Source organism: Pogonomyrmex barbatus, unplaced genomic scaffold (assembly GCF_055798465.1).
Source record: "Pogonomyrmex barbatus isolate J1 unplaced genomic scaffold, ASM5579846v1 scaffold2, whole genome shotgun sequence".
Taxonomy (NCBI): domain Eukaryota; kingdom Metazoa; phylum Arthropoda; class Insecta; order Hymenoptera; family Formicidae; genus Pogonomyrmex; species Pogonomyrmex barbatus.
Genome location: NW_028297116.1, coordinates 9,517,710 through 9,538,152, shown reverse-complemented (window position 1 = coordinate 9,538,152; position 20,443 = coordinate 9,517,710). Strand labels below are relative to the sequence as shown.

The following is a 20,443-nucleotide window of genomic DNA, read 5'->3' as shown; positions in this document are numbered from 1 at the left end:
GATTTCAGAAGAAAATCAAATAGCTATGCAATCATATATATATGCTATTATATATATTTATTTTATTATTTATTATATGTTATATTATAATATAGAGATTATTGTTCTGAGTGGTTAGAAAATATGTTCAAGTCGATCAAAGTAACTAGCTTGTCAAATGGTTGAACATGATTGGTTGTAGGTCAAACCACAAAATAAAAGTGCATCTAAAGTGGCGTAAGGTGCCTTTCTAAAAATTGCTAAAAATTGACATTCATTTCACTTCAGGTCGATCACGTGGTCAAAAATAGCCATTCAAATTTCAATATCTGCGTCAATGTTGATCACGTGATCTATTTTGACGCTAAAAATGAGCGCGGAGCGTCAACATGAATTGGCATCTTTTTGAGCCTTCTAATTGGTTGTGAGTCACTTTTGGAGGCGCTTTTATTGGTAAAAGAGAATTTGGAATATGGATGCTTGGCAAAAGGAAGAACAAAAAGAGCAAGTGCAGGAAGTACATTATAACCCGGATTAAAACCCACTATACTATAATCGAAAACGCTATTGACTATTACCGCGCTTACATCCACGCGACTCGTTTATTTGCGGACGAGTAGTCACATAGTACGGACGTCTATATCAGGAACATGCTCCGTGGCCACTGGCGCAACGTAACACGTGTTGGGTCTGGTACGTTTACGTATAGAAAGTGAGAAGACGTAGTGGTTCCGCTGGTAACGCAACGAGGCTCCGTCGCCCGCCCGTAAGATCGAATTTAACGTCGCCGTCGTAATCGTAATATTAAGTTCACGTCGCGCCGCGAAACGTAGATTTCGATGCGTGGCGTCCGCGCGGATCGCGACGCGTTACGACGACGAGGACGAGTGCGAGGAAGGTGATAGTCGCGCGGTCGCGCGCACTTCGGTAAATTGCGCCGATCTGGCATCGCGACGGCGGCGGCCGTGCTGGAGCGATCTGGCCATCGACGTCATCGCGTCGGGAACGTCGTCGGGAACGCGTCGCGCTAACGCCGCGGACCTTCGGATTCTCGCCTTCTTCCGCGATTCGCCTAACCTACCTCGCCCCATCGCCGCTGTATAACCTAATTCGCTCGCACGCATAACATATTGCGACCTGATTCGTCATGCTGGCGCAATCGGTCGCGCGGATGACGCGACGATGCCGTCGATCGTGCAACATCAGCCACGTTGATCGCCAGCCCGACTGATGCACGTGGCTCGCGTCGCGTCTACGGCGATCGCGGCGAGGCACCACGAGTCCCCTGTTTTGGAGCGCTGCGTGTTTTTTCGGTGCGCGGCCCCCTTTCCCCTCCTGCGTCGTGCTCGCTGGAAAGTGGAGCGTACCACGGTTCCTCCGATTCCACGTGTCGCACAATGCTGCCAGATGGATTGGGCTGGAGAGTGATTTTAATTTCTGATTAAGAATATACGTTGACTCGCGTCGTTTATGTTTATTGCCGCGAAAGTTTTTGTTGATTCGGTAGGAAGCCTGCGATTCAACTTTCATTTGATTTTACCTTCTGGCCCGATCTAGCAAATTACAAAATGCTCCAAATTTGGAGGTGAATCAGTGAGATGCATTGTGCGAGCAATAATAAAAGTATTGTTTCTTCTTTCTGTTTATACACAGATTGTAGCAGCATTAGCGGACTATACGAGTCACATAGCATATACAAAATTATACAGCAGCATAAGTGCGAAGATCGAGACCTCAATCATTCACGCCAGAAACATACATCTTGAGAAATTCAAGCATTGCGACGGTGCAGAAGGGCTCTATGTGCTCCACCGTGACTTGGGCGAATGGTACTTTAGTTTTCAAGAGCTTGTTACTGTGGTATCGCGAGAGGTGTATTCAGGCGATCTGTAATCCGGAGATAAAACAGCAACAACATGCTCAACGAGATCCGGGCGGCGGTACTGTTCTTAGTACAGCTGATCGAAAAAAGCGAAAAATTTAGTCCCGATCAATTGGAATGCTTCAAGCGGCACCTGGTCGAACTGCTGACGGAACGCTTTAAGAACCACTGGTTCCCGGACAAGCCGTTCAAAGGCCAGGGTTATCGTTGCATTCGCGTTAACGGTCACAATCGCCGGGACGCGACTTTGGAGAGCGCTGCGAATGCCGCTGGAGTCAAGTATGAGGATCTGGCACTGCCGGTGGAATTAACGCTGTGGGTTGATCCTAACGAGGTCTGCTGTCGATTTGGTGAGAGTAAAGGATCGTATTGTACGCTGGCATCATTCGAAGACAAAGAGAACACTGTACCCATCTTCCAAAGCGAACATAATGAAAATGCAGAAAATGAGAAGCAAGCCCACATGGGGCCCATCAAGATACAGGTAAGCATTTCATTGATAAAGACATTAAAACAAATTCTAAAATATCTAGAAAAATGGTAGTCTCAATATCTAAATTCTCATTTTGTGTTATTTTCAAATACATTCAAATATATGCAAAATACTTGCGTAATAAATAAATTACAAAATGTTCTGAATCTGTTATTGATATGCCAAACAGAAATTATAAAAAGAACTATTGACTTACAAATTGAAGAGTTAAAGTTACGTCTTTGAAATTATTTTTATATATTTGCCATTTATAAGTTTGTATTCTATATTCCGTTTTTTTTTTATTTTTGTGTTTACATTTTTATCTTTCTGGTTTCTATACGATTATTTAATTTTGGTTTTTGTAATTCTGGTTTCAGAAATCCCCTCTAAACGCAAGCACAGAACAACAACAGCCAAAATCAAAACCATTAAGCATCGCTAATCAAAATCAACAGCATAGCAATAACGGTACAGGTAAGAGGCGCAATTTGAACAGTCCCAGGCTGCACCTGAACAGAAATCGTTCCTGGTTCGGTCATTCCTTCAACATGGGTTACGGCCCTCATCCAATCAGCCAGCCATGGTACAATATAATGCCCCCGCATTTCCTCGGTGGCCCTTCTCCGCCGCCCTTTATAGGACACCGGGGGAATAAATGGGTACATCAGCCCTCTTATCCCGCAGGACCCGCCCGTTTCCACCATTGGTCTCCCAAAGCTGCTCTTAAAGTATAAAAAGATTCGTTTTAAGAAAACAGTTAAGAAACCTGTTTCTTCTTGAAAAGAAAAATATGTGATTGTTTTTCAGTAAATACGTAAATTATAGTTTTAGCTCAAGATAAATCGTCGCTCACCAGAATTTACTATTAAAAGAAATTTTAATTAAGATATATTCGCGATATATATGTTTGTAAATGCAGGTAATGAATGTGTATACATTTTTATATTGGGAACAGGTTTGTTAACGCGTTGTTTTTGGAGCGACGAAAATTATCCATCCTGTAATTACAAATGACCTTGTTCGAAATACGACTAAGGCTTACGATTTTTTATGACGAGAGGTACCGCATTATTACATGTTACGTATATAATGATAAATTGGAGTAATAAATGTTTAACTCCGGATGCAAGGTTGCTTGTAAAAAAAGATAGATTAGGGACAATTTAATTAGTATAGTAAAACGACGCATTACTATATGCGCGAAATGGAAATAGGTGTCATATCATGACGAGTTATTTCTTTGATCAAGTTTTTGAAATAACTTAAACATTATTCAGAAAATACGCGATATATGTATATCGAGGAATTGAAAAAAATCTATTTGTCTTTTTTAATTATTATGTTATTGCAAAATCAGTGAATCACACATCTATTTTGTTACATTTCTATTTTGTTACATCTCTATTGTTGTCCAATCCGTTATTAAAATTGTATAATCGAATTGGCGACGCCATTTATTTAAGCGTTAATAGTTTATAATTAGAGGAGGAATGCTCGGGATATTTCTGAAAGTTTTAAGATTTGATACGATTATTTTCGGTATGAAATAAAGTATATTTTATAATTTATTTATTATTTTATTACACAACGTATTCTCACTCATGCTTAATATTTTGAAGTTTATTAAACAATTTACTGAACCTCCTTCGGCAGTCAGCGAAACTTCCGAAAGCGGTACAGAATGTTATATCCATAGCTACTATATATAATCTGAAAAGATTTACGTTGCACCGAGAAAATATTTAAAAAAAAATGATACAGATAATATTTGAAACTTTATTTCATGGCGGAAGAAACGTCCGTATCGAGTTTTAAAACTCTTGAAATTATTCCCGTTATTCGTCCCATTATAGTCTGATTTGAACTAGACTATAAATAACCGGTTTTGTTCCGACTAATGTTCGTTCTATAGTAGGTTTTATTTGCATATTAGCTAGTAGACCTAGAACTGAATAATGTGTTAAAAAGTTACCCTTTATTTCATGTGCGTGCGTGCGTGCGTGCGTGTGCGTGCGTGGTGTGTGTGTGTGTGTGTGTGTGTGTGTGTGTGTGTGTGTGTGTGTTTTATATATATATATATATATATATATATATATATATTACAATCGAGTATGATTGAATGATAAACGTGATTTTCAGTACAATTCCGATATATTCTGATTTGCTAAAATTTGATTTTAATTTTATATATACATTGTTATATCGTTTAACAAAGTGAGAACAAATTCGTTCTGTCCTCCCGCGCGGGGATAACAACGCGAATGTATTCTATTAATTTTCTATTATCTTGGGGAAAAGAAAAATCCGCTCGTTATCGAATGATACTGCCGCCATTGAGATTTCATCAATGATCAATGTCGCTGTTTGAATTAACGAACCAGCGCCGACATTCAAATCAATTGCGTTGCCACATGCAATCAGTCATGTTTGACGGATGAACGTGTCAGATTTATTTTTACAAATTATATTATATTTATTTTTAACTTTACTCATTTAATGTTGTTTGCGTATATTCAGCTTTTTCACAGAGTTAACGCGTTTAAAATGTTTATGCAATATCAATGTCATGTCAATGTACATTCGGCCTTTCATATATATATATATTATTGAGAATTTATGAGATTCATATTATCAGTAATATATATATGTTAGCTTTATACATATAATATGCACGTATTTCTTGTTTTCATTATGGTGTTATCTTTATATACTATATATACATATATATTATGCATAAATATTGATTAATGACAAATATCAATGTCAAAAAATGCAATTTTGATTTGTGATTTATTCTGTAAGATCAGTTGTTCCTTCGAGATACATTTCTTGTATTCAATATGTTAATTCCGAATTAAACATTTATCTTAATGTCGCGATAACTAATTAAGTTTAATGCGTAATCGATCTTATAACACATAAAATCTCTTTATATACGTATATTTCTCGAATTATAATGGACACAGCCAATAGTATATAAATATCTAGTTTACTGATTTTGTCTAACTTGTAAGTTTCCATACGCTTATGTCCATATCTATATGTAGACAGATAAAATTATCAGAAATTATTTTTAATAAAAATTTATGTAAGTTTTTCATTATGTATGTTTTTCAGACAATATTAATATTTTTTATAGATTATGAAATGAGACTTGAGATTGCAAAATTTATTGAAAATTAAATTTGTAAACTGTCTTGTAAGATTGTTTTGCTATCAATAACTTCATTTTCCGATTTTGAATACTCGACTTTGGATCTCGAGCTGAAACGCCGAAAATCAAACGGGCTCGATTCGAGACGTGCAATTAACGTTGTGCATTGTACAGTTTTTTGTGCAACGAATAAAATGCAATACTTCTCGAAGGAACAATTTTTGTTACGTGAACAAACGACATTGTGAATATTCATAATTGCAAGAGAAATCTCCGAAAGGCACGAGGTGCATTCTTACTTTGTACTAACCGATTAGCAGGAATAATATGCGTTTAAATAATCATTTTAATAACACGACAGACTCACTGGGGATGGAGAATATGTTATACTTAATATCGCATAGTAAAATAGTCCAATATGGACTGGTACCACTGTTGCTGGATACACGAATGATCAAGATTAATCTAAATGCATTGTTAAAAAATAGAATACGTTATTTTAGCGTATAGGATGACTCATCATAATATCTTCTCGCAGCTTTGTTTCACGTAAGCAAGTACCGCAATTTCATTATACGTGACAAATATTAAGCTTTCCCTTAATTTTAAAACTGATTATCGTTCAACAAGATGAAAATCAATTTCTTTCCAATAGATTACAATGTAGCCACCATTTCTCTATGTCCAAAAATAAATCAGTTAAATAAATTTGTTAACAATGTTAAAGAAAAAGTAAAACAAATATTCATTTCTCGTATATCCTATGCTTAGCGGTGTACGAGAAAATTTAGTTTCTGTTGCACTAAAGATAAAATTGAGACAGTTCACGCGGCGAAATGGTGCCTCTGTTACGATGAAAGAAGCTGATGTGAAATGGGTCATCTCGTGTGTAGCGCGATTCTGTAACTTTCACGTTTTACAGTTAGTTAAATGCATGTTCGCTGAATGCATGTAATCTGCCCTAGCGTAGGAACTTTGTGTTCAATTTGTTAAAACTTATTCAGAAGAGTTATGTTGTTGTTATGTAGGAATATGTAAAGTCTATATAAATTATATTATATATATATATATATATACACATTTATAAATATTAATTAACAGCATATATATGTAGAGTTAAGCAATATTGCATTCGGACATATTCTTTTATTAATATTCTTATATACATATATGCAATATATACACATATATGCATGTGCATATGTATACGTATATATATATATATATATATATATATATATATATATATATATATATATATATATATCTGCATATATATACGTACGCATATATGTATGTACATTCTGTATATATACATATGCACATGTACATGAGCATATATGCGTAAAAAAAGTATATATGTATATATATATATATATATATATATATATATATATACTGTATATATATATATGAGAGAGACAGACAGAGAGACGCTCAACATTTGAAATGTTCCAAACTTTGTAACTGTGTTCACATGTAGAAAAAAAAAAAAAAGAAAACATTGCGAAACCGAATGCGACACAACAACGTACCTTTTCTTAATGATAAGTAGCTATAGTCAATTATTTTGTACGTGCGAGAGCCACGTTGCGTGAATCAGTAAACAGTAAAACGCGCGGCGTACGAGCGTATTCATGAGAAGCGACATTTTTGTATTAGAAAATTTGGAATGCGATGCGTGAGGTGAGGACTAGAACGAACATTAATAACACGGCAACACAGATCCGACGGATTGCGATCAGCACACAAAACACACACTTTGTCATCAGCACACTTTGTACTTACACCCTACTTTCGCCAGACACTTAACACTTTGAATCTGACAGCTCTATTTTGCGTTTTACTTTCGGCTCGATTTATCATATGTATATATAATCTAAATGGAATTGCGTTTGTACGGCGCGTGTGACGCGTGTGATATTGAAAATGAGAGAGGCAGGCCGAAAGAAAACGAATAATAGATGTAAATGGATCTCGGTCGCGCGAGGCGCAGGCAGGTCGAACGATGTGCCACGTGTCGCGCACGTAGATCAAGGTGGATTCAAAGTGTTATCGCGTTACGGGAGCATCGGTGCCTTTTCGGGGCCTCGCCCAAGCAACATATGTGACTCGTTGATTTATACCATGTTACCATCGTCGAGCATTTTCTCACGGAGGCGAGATCGTATTTCACATTTTCCATGACACGCCGAGTCCTCTTCTAATGAGACGTTAATAAGATAACGGTGTTCGCCGAATTGTCGCGTATCGAAGAACGTATTTAATGTTTGGATCATTTCGATTGTAGGGTATTATAGAGAACACTATATAAACGTATACATATATATATATATATATATTTCCCCTCTATTGCTGTGTCATACGGTTATAAGGATATTTCTTCTTGCATAACTACGCAATGATGCTGGGCGAATGTCGAGAGAAACGGTCCGATTTCCTCCTAATTAACTCTTTGAGATAAAACACGGTAAACAAACGATTATTAGAATGAATTGATTCTGAATCGACGTGATGTATTATTTGGATTAAAGATGCGAAAATTCTCTCAACGTCACGGAACATCAAGAAATTCTGTTAATGCAATTTGTAAATAGTAAGTTTTAAAAGGAAATACGTAGTTTTATGATCTTTTTGATAAATTTGGATGAAAGATGTACATTTATTTGTACTTAAAAGAAATTTTTGTACTAACATTAGCAATTATATTTAAAAGGAAATATTTTATTAATCAAAATCGCAGAATTGTATTAATGATATTGTATTAATATGTATTAATTGTATTAACGGCTCGAAGATAAAGATATTACGTGATGTTGAATGATTAGAAATGACGAATTGAAAGAAGGAAGGAAATCATTGCTTTTTACGGTTCTTCTCATTCGCATTATATACGCCGATTTGCGCATTTTTTTCAAAAATGAATTCAGGTACAATACGACTCTGTTAGATACACTTTTGTCATGTTATATATTATGTATTGTGATGTCGTATATTGAAGCAACATATTTTCGAAACGCCGACAACACCTCCGTCTTTTGACACTAAATACCACCACCATGTATTTTATAATCGAAGCTAAATGAAGAATGTACGGTTTTCGTCGTTGCTTATTAATCAAATTTTATCCATGAACGCGCCCGTTTCACGTGGCCAGGTAAAATGTAGCGCTTTGGAATTTCTCAATTAGCCGCATGTCGGCGGCTTCATATTCGCTGCAGTTCGCCAAGTGACGATCCGAAGTCGCGTAGAACTTCGGCTACGGTCGACGCTATTTGCACAGCAAACTAGATAAGGGTTTCTTCTGTCGTACGTAGTTTTACGATGTAGCGTAAATTGCTAACGCGGTCTGCGAAATCGAAGGCGTTACAACCCGCGTCACGTTGCGATTCGGAGACAGAGCATTTCCTCGGGTAGAGAATGTTTATTTTTTTTTTTTTTTTTTTTTTTTTTTAGGGGAGGGGACCAGCACGGGAAATGTAACACCGCGATATTTTCCAAGATGAGCTTAACGAATATCTTTCAGAGTTATCAAAGGAATCAAATGATGATTTATTTAATAATTGTGAGATATGATAATTTGGCTCAAGAATTGAATAATTATCATATTGTTAACTTTTACTTGTAATATTATAATATAATTTATTAATCTCATCGTTCGAAAATATTGTAGTGCAAGTTTAACTGCGCTCTATTGCAATCTAAATGATAACGTTTACTACTTTTTACTTTAGGACCTCACAAATGTGTAAATATATATATATATATATATATATATATATATATATATATATATATATATACACACACATTTTATATTTTATATATATTGTACATTGCTTACGCATTTGTATTATACAAATTCTTTTTATATAGCGGACGAAATAATCTAATTTATATACAAAGAAGGAGATACATCGCTTTGAATCAAGCCGCGTTTGTGGTGCCTTTGTTTTTGCAGTCTGCGCCAGAGTTTTAAACATTGTTGTCAGTAGTGATTATTATCTGATCAGAACAAGCGCTCGACCATTGTCGCACTCTGTATATATACATAAATATTATATGAATGTATACATGCAACCACAGGATTGTTCATGAAAGATGTTTACAAGAGTTTAATTATTTATCGCGAGTAATATATATATATATATATATATATTTTTTTTTTTTCTGTTTATTATAAAAAATTCGACAATATATCTAGTTTATAATTTCCTTTTTTTTTGTGTCGGACATAATTCACGTTTTAATTATTTAATTATTCGACGTCGAGATTCGACGATTTTACGACGATAAATCAAATCTGACTTATTTAAAATTACGGTTTTAAAATATAGTTTTACACACTCGATATATCCGACTTTGTTAAAATAAATAATTTAAAAATTGAAACTAGCTTGAAATTATGACGGCCGATTTATGTGAAATTTTTCGCGCGGTCAAGTAGGAAGGATGAATATGCTGTGTTTGAACGTATGGCATCGTTTCCCTCTATTGCAGAAACAGATAGAATAATATCGTTTTGTTTTCAGGACAAAGTCGTTTTGTTTTTACGTTGGAATACTAGTTCCGAAAACAAAACTAATCTAATTCAAGACTGTTAATCTGTTACACTACTTTTGGCAATCCCGCATATATTTCTCAAATCTGGATGGAAGCTACATTGGTTCAACGTTGATGATCAGTAAAATAGTAAAATTAGCTTACGATCAAATAACTTGTATATCTAGACAGAGTTAACTTCTACTACATTATAAATCCCGACCGATGTATTCGCGGTCCTACTTCAAGATGTGACAGTTTTTCTATAAGATTCGAGCACATACAGATACACTTTGATTCGACGATTTCTCAAGTATTCTATTTGACACATTATCGTGAACATTTAATGTTATTATGATTGTATTAACGCCATTAACGACTTATAATTAAATAAATCATGTATGGGGATGTAACACACATTTAATAAATACTTTTGCAAATCAGCCTGCGCCTGCTGCTGTTATCCGTTTTTGTGCGATTCACCATGTATATAAAAAAAGATATTAATATTTCATTCTATAATGTTTATAAAATCTATACCATTCATTTAGCATCATTATGCAGACTATTTTTTTTTCGCACATTTATAGCAATGTTAATATATTAATAATTAATTATATAATTTTAATAAAGTAATTTAATTTTAAAGTAATTTAAGTTTATCATTAAATAATATTAATGCAACTTGTATATATTTTTTAAAAATATTTTCTTTGTACATGTACTTTAATGTGTATTTGAATTAGTTTATGCACACTGAATTTAGTTTCATATACAATAGTTGTCATTAATATTTTATAATATCGTCCTTATTGTGATTCCAATCAAATTTCATTTAATCGATGATTAATGAAATAACATTTATAATATTTTAACAAAACATAGTAACATAAATATATGATTATTCGTTTTCTTTTTTGGTATGACTAATGCAAAAGAAAAAGTCCAGATGTAGAAAGATGTAGAAGATTTATTTTATATAGTTATTAAAAATTCTATTGTAAATGATTGTATTGGTTGAAATATTCAGTAAATTAATCGATGATTAACTTATCTAATACTGCTTCTACTAATCTGTTAACTTTTTTTTGTTTGTCATATGAAAAAAGAGATTTTTGAGATGACAAGCTAGAAATTTTATTTAAATTGTTAAATTAATCGTAATCATTCATTAATACGAGCAATTTTTTATTACTTAAGAAATAAAAAGAGATTAGATTTTCGAAACAATGACTTTTATGTAGTTAGAAATGTTATTACAAGCGATTGGATCAAAAACTCGCTAACTTGTCATTAATTCAAATTTACACGGATCAAATATTAATCTCTTGTTTAACATATGGAAATGAAAGAAATTAGATTCTCGAAATAATGAATTATGTAACAAAAAATTGTGAATTGTATTATCGATTGAATTAATTAACTTTATTTTATTCATGCAATTAGACTTAACTTTAATTTCAATTTAATTTACATTTTACATTTCTTTAATTCTAAGATAATTTTAAGAATTCTAAGAAAAAGAATAAATTAAACTGTGATAATAAAATTAGAAAGGTAAACATGTGAACTGACGAAAAGGTAAAAAGCAAGTTAAACCGAGATTAAGATTAATCTACATTGGCGAAGATGGACATTAATCGTACACCCCTAGATTCAATCTCGTAGCACGCGGGGCTCCAAGATTCTACGAATACGGCACTGTTTGGAGACGTTCGTGCTGGCTCGTGCCGACCGACAGAGGCGACAGGTGACGACGACGGCGACGACGGCGACGACGACGGGACGGGTAGGTCTTCTCGCGACACTCGTCGTCTCTCGCGGTAAAGTGAAGAGAAGAGGAAAATGCACCGCCGCGTTTCGCTCGCGCTGTGAACTCCCCCCTCGCCGCGCACAGGCCACCGCCGTCGTCGGTCGTCGTCGTGCGGGCGACGGCCCTGTCACTCACGTCGCGCGGACGCCGAGGAAGGAAAGGGGTTATGAGGCGCCAACGGCATCGCGGACGATATTTTTGCATTATTACCGACACCACTTCCAGCGCGGCGGATCACCATGGCGGAGAAGTGCAAGGTACGTTCGTGAGGAGGATTCCCGCTGACGGCGACGGGACGTCAGGTGGACTGCCAACGTGGCGACAGCTGACGCTAGACAGACGACTCGACCGGAGGTTTCCCTCTCGACTGGACAATGGGAACGCTCTCGCGTTCAGTTCAGCTGAATCTCATTCCTGTGATTTGTCCCTCGCTTTGCTCTCCCGCACAGACGTCCTTGAGCGAGATTTGTCAATGCGAGAGTTACGCACACGTGTGCCACGCGTGATAATACCGTGAAATGTGTTTCCCGGAAAGCGCATTCGAAGTTCCGTATATTCTCGGTTATCTTTACTTTTCCTTATGAGAGTGTCTGCTTTATGTTTCTTTGTTCATTTTGTTGTGTAGTTTAGTATATCAATGCGCTGGATTAATAAAGGGAGACGAGCAGAGTTGCACAAAATGTCATGTACTTCTTTGTGATGTCAATGAATTAGAGAATAATTTATATTATTTTGTATCAATTTAATTGTTGCAATATAGTTGATGATTATAATAGTAACAGCTTTATATAACAGCTGACTTGCTGAGTGTATTCAAATGACAGTGTAATTAATGGTAATTTCATAAATTCATAATGTGATTTTTTTTTTATCTTAGCATTTGACATATTGGAAATGATGTAAAAATTATTTTATTTATGATCTTTTTAAAACTTTCTGAAGTTTTACCATTATCTAAAGATTTCACAAAATGTATATACTAAGTTATTTAAAGAACACTTTGCCCAGTGGAAAAAGCAATAACTGAAAATGATTTAGATAATACATAACTAATCACTCAAGACCTTCCACAAGAAGGTCTTATCTATAGAACAAATATTCTTTTACAAATAGAAGAATTACATTTCATGTATATATTTCAAAAATATCTTTGGAATATTTGAAATCTAATTTTACTTTCAAAAAACTTTATTCAAAATAATGATATTTAAAAATTTCCTTTAGATAAATAATATATTGTAATATATATTGTAATATATTTCTTAATGCAAACATCAAGATTTATATTTGTTAATTAACAATATTGTTTTTAAACAAGAGCATATATTTGTGGACTTATCAAGTAATATCCACAGGAATGCGGCTGTAAGTGTAATGCTTGCAGCCAGGATAGTCAGCAACATTGTGACATGCATCTACATGTAGAGATAGAGAACTTGCGCCAACGATTACTCGAAAGGGACAATCACATTGTGACGATGGAGACGCAATTCTTAAACGAAGCCGATAAGTTTCCGAATGGTGAACTTGCTTCCATGAAGGAGGAGTTGCTAATATGGCAAGAAAAGTATTCGCGTTTGCATGAGGCACATAAGAGAGTTCAAAAAGTCAATCAAAATCTGGAGGATAAGCTGCTCCGAATAGTGGACAAATGCGAGACGGAGAAAGGTGCCTTCACAAAGGATATAGCGACTCTGTCTCACAGATTAGCTGATGCAAATTATACAATACACCGATTAACTCAAGATAATGTGAGCATTCTATTCTTGTGTTTTAGAGTATTTATATTTCTACATGTTCTTTTATATTCATGTTCTTTGATATTATTTTTACTAATCTTTATTATATAAATGGAAAAATATATAAAAATTAATTTATATTTATATACATATGAGAAAAATATATTTTTTATTTTTTTAGGAAAAATATAGAAACGATGTTAGCCTGGCTATTCAATTGCTACAATGCAAACCTTCTAACTTTGTGGGTCAAAAATATGATTCGGTAAGATCACACATAATATCACATTGTCAAAAAAATATAAATTTTGTGTTTTATCGTTCACTTAAAAGTTATAATTACGCTTTGTTTATTGTTGTGCATTTCGCTTTAGTTTCTATGTGAATTTTATGCGTTGGCATTAATAAACTTAAATGTTACAATGACATTTTACTTGTATTTATATAACGTCGCTCGTTAACATCTTATCTTTTATTTTACGCATCAACAATGTTGCACATGCGCATGCATAAGCCTTCACGTTTTCTGTTTATATTTACATCTTTTCTGAGTATGATAAAAGGGAAACAATATATATATAATATAGAAATCCTGGCTTTTTTAGATAAAATTAATTAAGATATTATTAATATTTCTGTTGTAAGCTTTTAAGATAAAGAACAGAAAAAAAAATATATATATATATAAAATACAATCTATAAAGTATATTATTTATAGTAAAAATATATTATTTACCATTTAGATTTTGCTTAAAAATGCTTTTCTAATTTAATAGAGAAGGTAGTGCTTTCTAAATAACATTTAAACATACAATATAATCTATCGCTAAAATAAAAAAAAAAGGTTTAACATTGTCATTATTGCAGCTGCCTTCCGAGGTGCAGGCTAAAGTGCGAACATACGTTGCGCAAAAGCGATGTTCCACGCAGGATGTAACGCAGCCGGATGTGAAGAGCATTACCGTTCCGATATCTACGTTTCCACCGACAGCGATGGTGTACAATATCACTAAACCTACGGTGGAAAAGCATAGCGATGACGATAGCGACGATAGCAAGCCACCGATGGATATCGTGTCGGCGGCAATTATGGCGAAGGTACTGGAGGATCGTGAAAAGGAGAGGATCTTCGCCAAGCACTGCGACACCTGTACATGTCATAGAAGCATTCTCACAGTGGATGCAGAAACGCAAACATGCGTACCTGATACGTTCCCAATCTCCGGAGGTTATACTTACACCGCCGAAAAACAAGCGCCTGAGAGTACACAGAATGACGAGAAGTATCAAAGCAAAGATAAGCTCCAGTCGAATCTCACAATGCATACGGTCCTCTACGAGATCAATGAAAACGGCGACAAGATCCGCCATCATATGAATGGTGATTATGTTAAATATGCCTCGCAAGCTTCATGCATTAAAGATAAGTGTTTTAACAACAGCAATAGAAACGGGCAAGACTATATAATGGAGGAAAATAGCGTCACTACGAGGGCCAGTTTGAACAAGAAAAACTCGTTCCAGAGTCACGAAAATAAGCGTTCGTCATCGTTCTCGAGATTAAATGATCTTAATAGAATAAATATTGATAAGACATCTAAATCTTTGAAGATTAATAAGTGCGATTCTTCGATCGACAATAGATCCACCGTGAATTATTGGAATAAGAGTGAGAGAAATTTTTTTGAACATTTCAATACCGGCTATTCAACACATACGGATAATCGGCTCTGCGACAAAGAGCAGACGCATATTGATATTATCAATGATAGATTGTGGAAAAACGAGTGGACAAAGTTCAAGTCCGAGACATACTCCTCGAGGGAGAACAAATACAAGGCGAATCATGATATCGAGCTTGATATTATCAATGATCGCGATTGGAAGAACGACAGATCGGTGGAGCGGCAGGATATGCGGAACAACGCACAATTCACTCTGATTGAAGTGAAGAATTCGGACAACAACGTGGCGAATCACAATGACGGCAGTCAGACGGAGGTAGCGACCAGTCCGAGCTTTAGCAGTGACAGCATGGTCATTTCTAGTTCCGATCCGTCCAGCAGTTGCAGTGACGTTACGCAGTCGTTGACTGGTGGTGCCTTCAACTCGAACGCTAAGTCTTCGAGTCAGAATCGCATAACTGGTCCACGGAACTGTTTAGTTCGAGTCACACCGGGTTCTAAGAATATTCTGTTGGACAACGCTGGCCACTATAAGACCGTATTATATAGCAGCGGCAGCGATGGTGGCAAAGTCAACACTGCTTTGGTGCATACGAAGAAGGCATCTCGAGCTGATTCAGAACGTTCGACGTCAACCGCCAGCGAAGACAATTCGCCACCAGTGTTACTGCAAGACAATCAATTGCAACGAGTGGCAGAATGGGTACAGTCGTCGATGTGTGTGGAAAATTCCGCGCCACTTGATAGCAATAAGACCAAATGTGTCGAGAACGCTGCGAATGACAATTCATCCATATATCCTAATGATTGTGATCTTACGAAATGCAAATCCTCGGAGCAAATCGGTGATTTGACTCACAACGTTCGAAACACAGCGAAAAAGTCATCTAAGAACGTTGAAGATTATAGCGAGAGGATTATAGATAACGAGCTCATCGATATTAATATTTTATCAGAGCGCATAGAACAGGATGAGAGTGAAAATCTCATAACATTCGAGGATGAGCGTCTCTTGAAAGATACTCACAAGAATGATTTAGATTATGAGGTGAAGATCACGAAGGAGATGGAGGAGACGTATTTGAAGCTAGCGGCAAGCCTGGATCCGGTGACATTGAGTCTATCAAGTACCAGCAATGCCGAATTGACGATCGAAAAATACAGAAAGGATCATAAGAGGCTTCATGCGCAGAGAATCCAAGATAAAGCGGGATCAAAAGCTTAACATGTATTTCAGCGAGTTCTTCGAGGATAATCGACTATATCAAGCACAGGGAGTTCCTTTAAAGATATAACAGAGCGTTATTTTTTGTAACTATATCGAAGTAAGGCTGTACCAAGATGAGTAGCATAGGGTAAAGAAGTCCTACGCGTCGCTGCAAATAAATCGATTTCGTTTGTGTTTATGAGCGAGATCCATATGTTGATTTTTCAAAGCGTGAAATGTAGGAAAATTTAAGATAAAATTAAATGCAACACGGTAGTCTGGTCATAACGTCAATTATATAATTAACAATTCTAGAACTTTGGGATAACGATACACGTTGAGTCACGCAGAAAACTGCCGTTATTTTAAGATAGGATTATGATTTTATAAACATTTCCTTTCTTCGTAGCCACGAAAATAAGGATGTTAAATCTCAACGTTGATTTGTGATTTTCTGCTCTTATTTATCTGTAAAATCACCATGTGTCTTTTTTTTCTAGCACGTTGGTTAATAATTAATCATTTTTGTAGTGTACATAAGTATAGTTTTGTTAGCTTTACTTAAATTTGAGGCATATTTATTTTATTGAGCATAAATTTATTCAATCTTGTATTAAACTTATTAATTTCTAAAATTTGTAAATAAAGTCAAAATGTTTTTTAATTATTAAAGTGATATTAAAACGTCCGTGTTGCAAATAAAATTTACTATTTGATATTAAACGCAAATTAACTTCACTCATGTGAGGATTATAAGGTCAGTGTATTTAATGATATTTAATCGATAATTAATTTTATAAAGAAAATGGGTAGTTAACATATGTATATACTTTTATTCCCGATTTCGCAATGTAAACATGCCCGGGATTAAAAGCATGGAGACGACAATATTATAATTGATTTACGATACTCCCTCTGCGAGAGAATATGTCATTCCCGCAGACATTATTTTATGAAGTCTATGACTGACGATGTTAATTTTACCTCGTAATGTATCAAGTATTTACATTTATGTCATACCAAAGTTAGGCCAGCTGCGATAAGGACATTTTAATCCTTTGCACTCTGAGTTATTCTCGCTATGACAATAGCGATCGCCGAATTGTCTCGCGACGCAAATATATGCAAGTGCTAGAATATTTAGAATATAAATAAGCAATTCCTAATATACTCAGCTTTTATATAACGTCGCAATGAGATCTTTCGCTCTATGCTATGAATGATAATAGAGTGCAGAGGATTAAACGATCAGTTAGTCGTTTCAGTCCATCTAATGATACCAAGTACCAGTGTAATTTAGTAATTTCTTGCCGCATTATCGATGCCCACGGTAATGCGTGCGTCGCTTTATTTAACAGAGATTACGTTAAGTTTGCATGGAGATTATTACGAGGAATAATCGCGTATCTGATTTTATAAGATAATCAAGATTCAGAGGATTAAGAAATTACGCATTAAGTTTAATTTCGACTGATTTGTACACAGCGAAGAAGCTTGCTTTCAAGCGATTCAACAGCTTTTGTAATCGTAGCCTCGACGACGCTCTACAAGAATGTTTTACGATAGTCCCGTGAAGAACATTCGTCTGATTTAACGTCGATCTATAAGCTCGTTATTCTGCCTGCGCGTTACTTGCGAATACGTAATCTTGCTTCGTTACGACATCTTGCTTCGTACAGCTAATGACTTAGCTTCAGTTGCATGGGCAATCCGAGTTAACTAGCTCTGGTTAATCTCGTTCTTCCCTTATCATGATCTCATTCGTAATACAGATAGAAATTTAGTTGGAGAAGTAGAAAATTGAACTAAATGAATTTCTATCCGATTCATTATATTTATCTTCTTATTCGAGAGAAATGGAGGAAGGAGTCTGGTGCTACTAGATGTGGATGTAGAGAATGTAGAGAATCACCGGGAGAATCGCCGGGACACTTCGATTTTTTTCATTTTTTGTGGGTTCAGAATTGGGAGGCCTCACATGGCAATACTAATTCCCAGCGATTTGCACGGATTTAAAGGCTATCTATCTACATTGCTGGATGAGAATTTTAACGCACCGTTCGTCGGTGCGAACGAGTTCGTGGGTTCTTCAGCAGTATTAGTCGAACGCGCCGATGATCAGGAGGAGCGTGACGTCGTTTATTTAAGAGGATACGCAGATACAAAGTGTGTGACAATATATACCTCATGGCTTCTCAAGTACCGTGCAATATTAACTTGACCTTTTTGTAATGTAAATTAAGGATCGCGCGAGCCACCGAGAGAGACGTGCGTCGCTGCGCAAAAATCCGAGGTGCAAACCTTCAGAAACAGTTAACAGTGCGTTACGCGAAGAAGAAGAAATAGAAGAAGATATGTGATACATTTCGTACAATCTCGTGTTTGCTTTGTCAGTCGTTCCCAACATGCGATAAATTAAGAAGGTGCGCAAATAACTATTAATCAAATTAATAGACTACGAAATTTACTTTCGCCTCACTATTTACATCAGTCATATCAACAAGAATCTCCATTTTTTTTTTTTTTTTTTTTTTTTTCAATTAATTATCTTGTCTTATCTCCTATACGCATCATTAATTCTTGAATGTCTTTAATATCGTCAATTAAAAAAAAAACTCCTTTCCGTAGAGATATTCGAAGTGTTGAGATATCCGAGTGTCTTACTTTGCGAAAAAAAAAAAAAAACAAAACTCTGTTTCTTATGTAGAAATGACATAAGACAAGTTATCAAAATTTGCGAGTCAGTCATAATTTTTCTTTAATGCACATATCTTGATTTAATCCTTTTCAGCTCGTTGCGTCATGTTTGGAGTTTCCGGAGTGACAGGCGTTAAATTAATTGGACTTGTAATTACCGATTCCATGCTCGCGATACTAACTCCCAAACTATGTGAGAGTGACTAATGTTAATTAACGTGCGCGCTAATCATTTTACGCGTCCCGATCGTCTCTGACGTAGGATCGTGGGATTCCTCGTGTAAGCAATTCGTATGTGAACGATCTCTGGCTCGCAGAGGATCGGATTAACTTCTAAAGTTAATCGCGAGATCTAGCCAAGATACGCGAATCGGTCCTCGCAATAAAATAATCCGTGTAAGACAGCCGTACCATTTACTCATAGTCTAATGTATCATACGTATTCAACGTGACGATAATTATCACGTAAACTGTAAATATATATATATATATATATATATAAATAAAATATATTTAAAAAAATGATGCATGTAAAAATCGTTGGAAATTATATTTGGCACACAACGCATTATTCTTCGAATCTAATAGTTGTTGAGTTGTTGAGTACATAGGAACGCCTAAGAATATTTTTATTCATATGTATTTTCTTTTATATATTTCAATTTTATATATTTTGGAATTAATTTTATGTGTCGGTCTCTCCTTTGAGTATTGTCTTTAGAAATTAAAATTCCCGTCTTTAAAATCTTGTCTAAAGTTTGAGAATTTTGTGGATTACGTTTAAAGAATATAAATGTATTCCAAGAATGTTTCCCCGGTCCTCTCGAAGGATTCGATTTCGGCGTTGCTCGCGTGTAAGGACTAAGGACGGCACGGCATCCGCTTCGTTGATGATGACATAAGCAAGGCGGTGCGGATCCTGTATTACGGTGCCGTGCCCAGCCTCGTCCAATCAAGCTAATGTTCCAATAATTCGGGGCCAACCGCTTAATGAATGAACGAATAGCCCCGACTGAGAGGTTCGATTATAAATGCGACGGCTTATGTACTATGTTGCGTATTCCGGCGCTATCTAGCCGCACTCTTGGCAAGGTCTGCGCAGCCCCGATGGCCGAGGGCGAAGGCGGAAGGACGTGGAGAACACGTGGGTGGACGTGCAAGAACGAGTAGGTGTTGCGTGCGAAACTCGCGCCAGTTCTCTCCCTCTCTCTCCCCCTTCCCTTTCTCTTTCTTTTATTGCATAGTTGACATCTCATTTTCGGAATTTTGA

General features: G+C 35.8%; 2 protein-coding genes and 1 long non-coding RNA gene across 7 annotated transcripts; 2 read left to right on the top strand and 1 right to left on the bottom strand.

Annotated features, from left to right (window-relative positions):
- Positions 1-514: 514 nt before the first annotated feature.
- On the top strand, positions 515-10,475 carry LOC105429907 (uncharacterized). 4 transcript variants are annotated; one of them, XM_011643160.3, is made up of 3 exons: positions 515-672; positions 1,633-2,345; positions 2,714-10,475. In XM_011643160.3, the coding sequence occupies exons 2-3, from the start codon at positions 1,896-1,898 to the stop codon at positions 3,068-3,070; spliced, it is 807 nt and encodes a 268-aa protein (XP_011641462.1). In that variant the 5' UTR covers positions 515-672; positions 1,633-1,895; the 3' UTR covers positions 3,071-10,475. The 4 variants fall into 4 exon arrangements, with proteins under 4 accessions (XP_011641462.1, XP_011641461.1, XP_088932070.1 ...); XM_011643159.2 differs by having other exon boundaries at positions 604-745; XM_089075944.1 differs by lacking the exon at positions 515-672 and adding an exon at positions 792-906.
- On the bottom strand, positions 2,415-12,415 carry LOC148936629 (uncharacterized). The gene is made up of 2 exons (XR_016139011.1): positions 12,056-12,415; positions 2,415-3,058 (listed from the first exon to the last, which is right to left on the bottom strand). It is a non-coding gene; the product is annotated as an uncharacterized LOC148936629 (long non-coding RNA).
- On the top strand, positions 11,584-19,710 carry LOC105427560 (uncharacterized). 2 transcript variants are annotated; one of them, XM_011639342.3, is made up of 4 exons: positions 11,584-12,102; positions 13,201-13,596; positions 13,766-13,849; positions 14,452-19,710. In XM_011639342.3, exons 1-4 carry the CDS (start codon positions 12,085-12,087, stop codon positions 16,492-16,494), a joined length of 2,541 nt encoding a protein of 846 aa, XP_011637644.2. In that variant the 5' UTR covers positions 11,584-12,084; the 3' UTR covers positions 16,495-19,710. The 2 variants fall into 2 exon arrangements, with proteins under 2 accessions (XP_011637644.2, XP_011637645.2); XM_011639343.3 differs by lacking the exon at positions 11,584-12,102 and adding an exon at positions 12,426-12,680.
- The last annotated feature ends 733 nt before the right edge of the window (positions 19,711-20,443 follow it).

Bases quoted from the DNA above. Each gene is read 5' to 3' on its own strand.
- LOC105429907 (XM_011643160.3), top strand. From the start codon at position 1,896: ATGCTCAACGAGATCCGGGCGGCGGTACTGTTCTTAGTACAGCTGATC. The intron at 2,346-2,713 runs GTAAGCATTTCA...TTCTGGTTTCAG, and splicing joins TGGGGCCCATCAAGATACAG to AAATCCCCTCTAAACGCAAG.
- LOC105427560 (XM_011639342.3), top strand. The intron at 13,597-13,765 runs GTGAGCATTCTA...TTATTTTTTTAG, and splicing joins ACCGATTAACTCAAGATAAT to GAAAAATATAGAAACGATGT. The intron at 13,850-14,451 runs GTAAGATCACAC...TCATTATTGCAG, and splicing joins TGGGTCAAAAATATGATTCG to CTGCCTTCCGAGGTGCAGGC.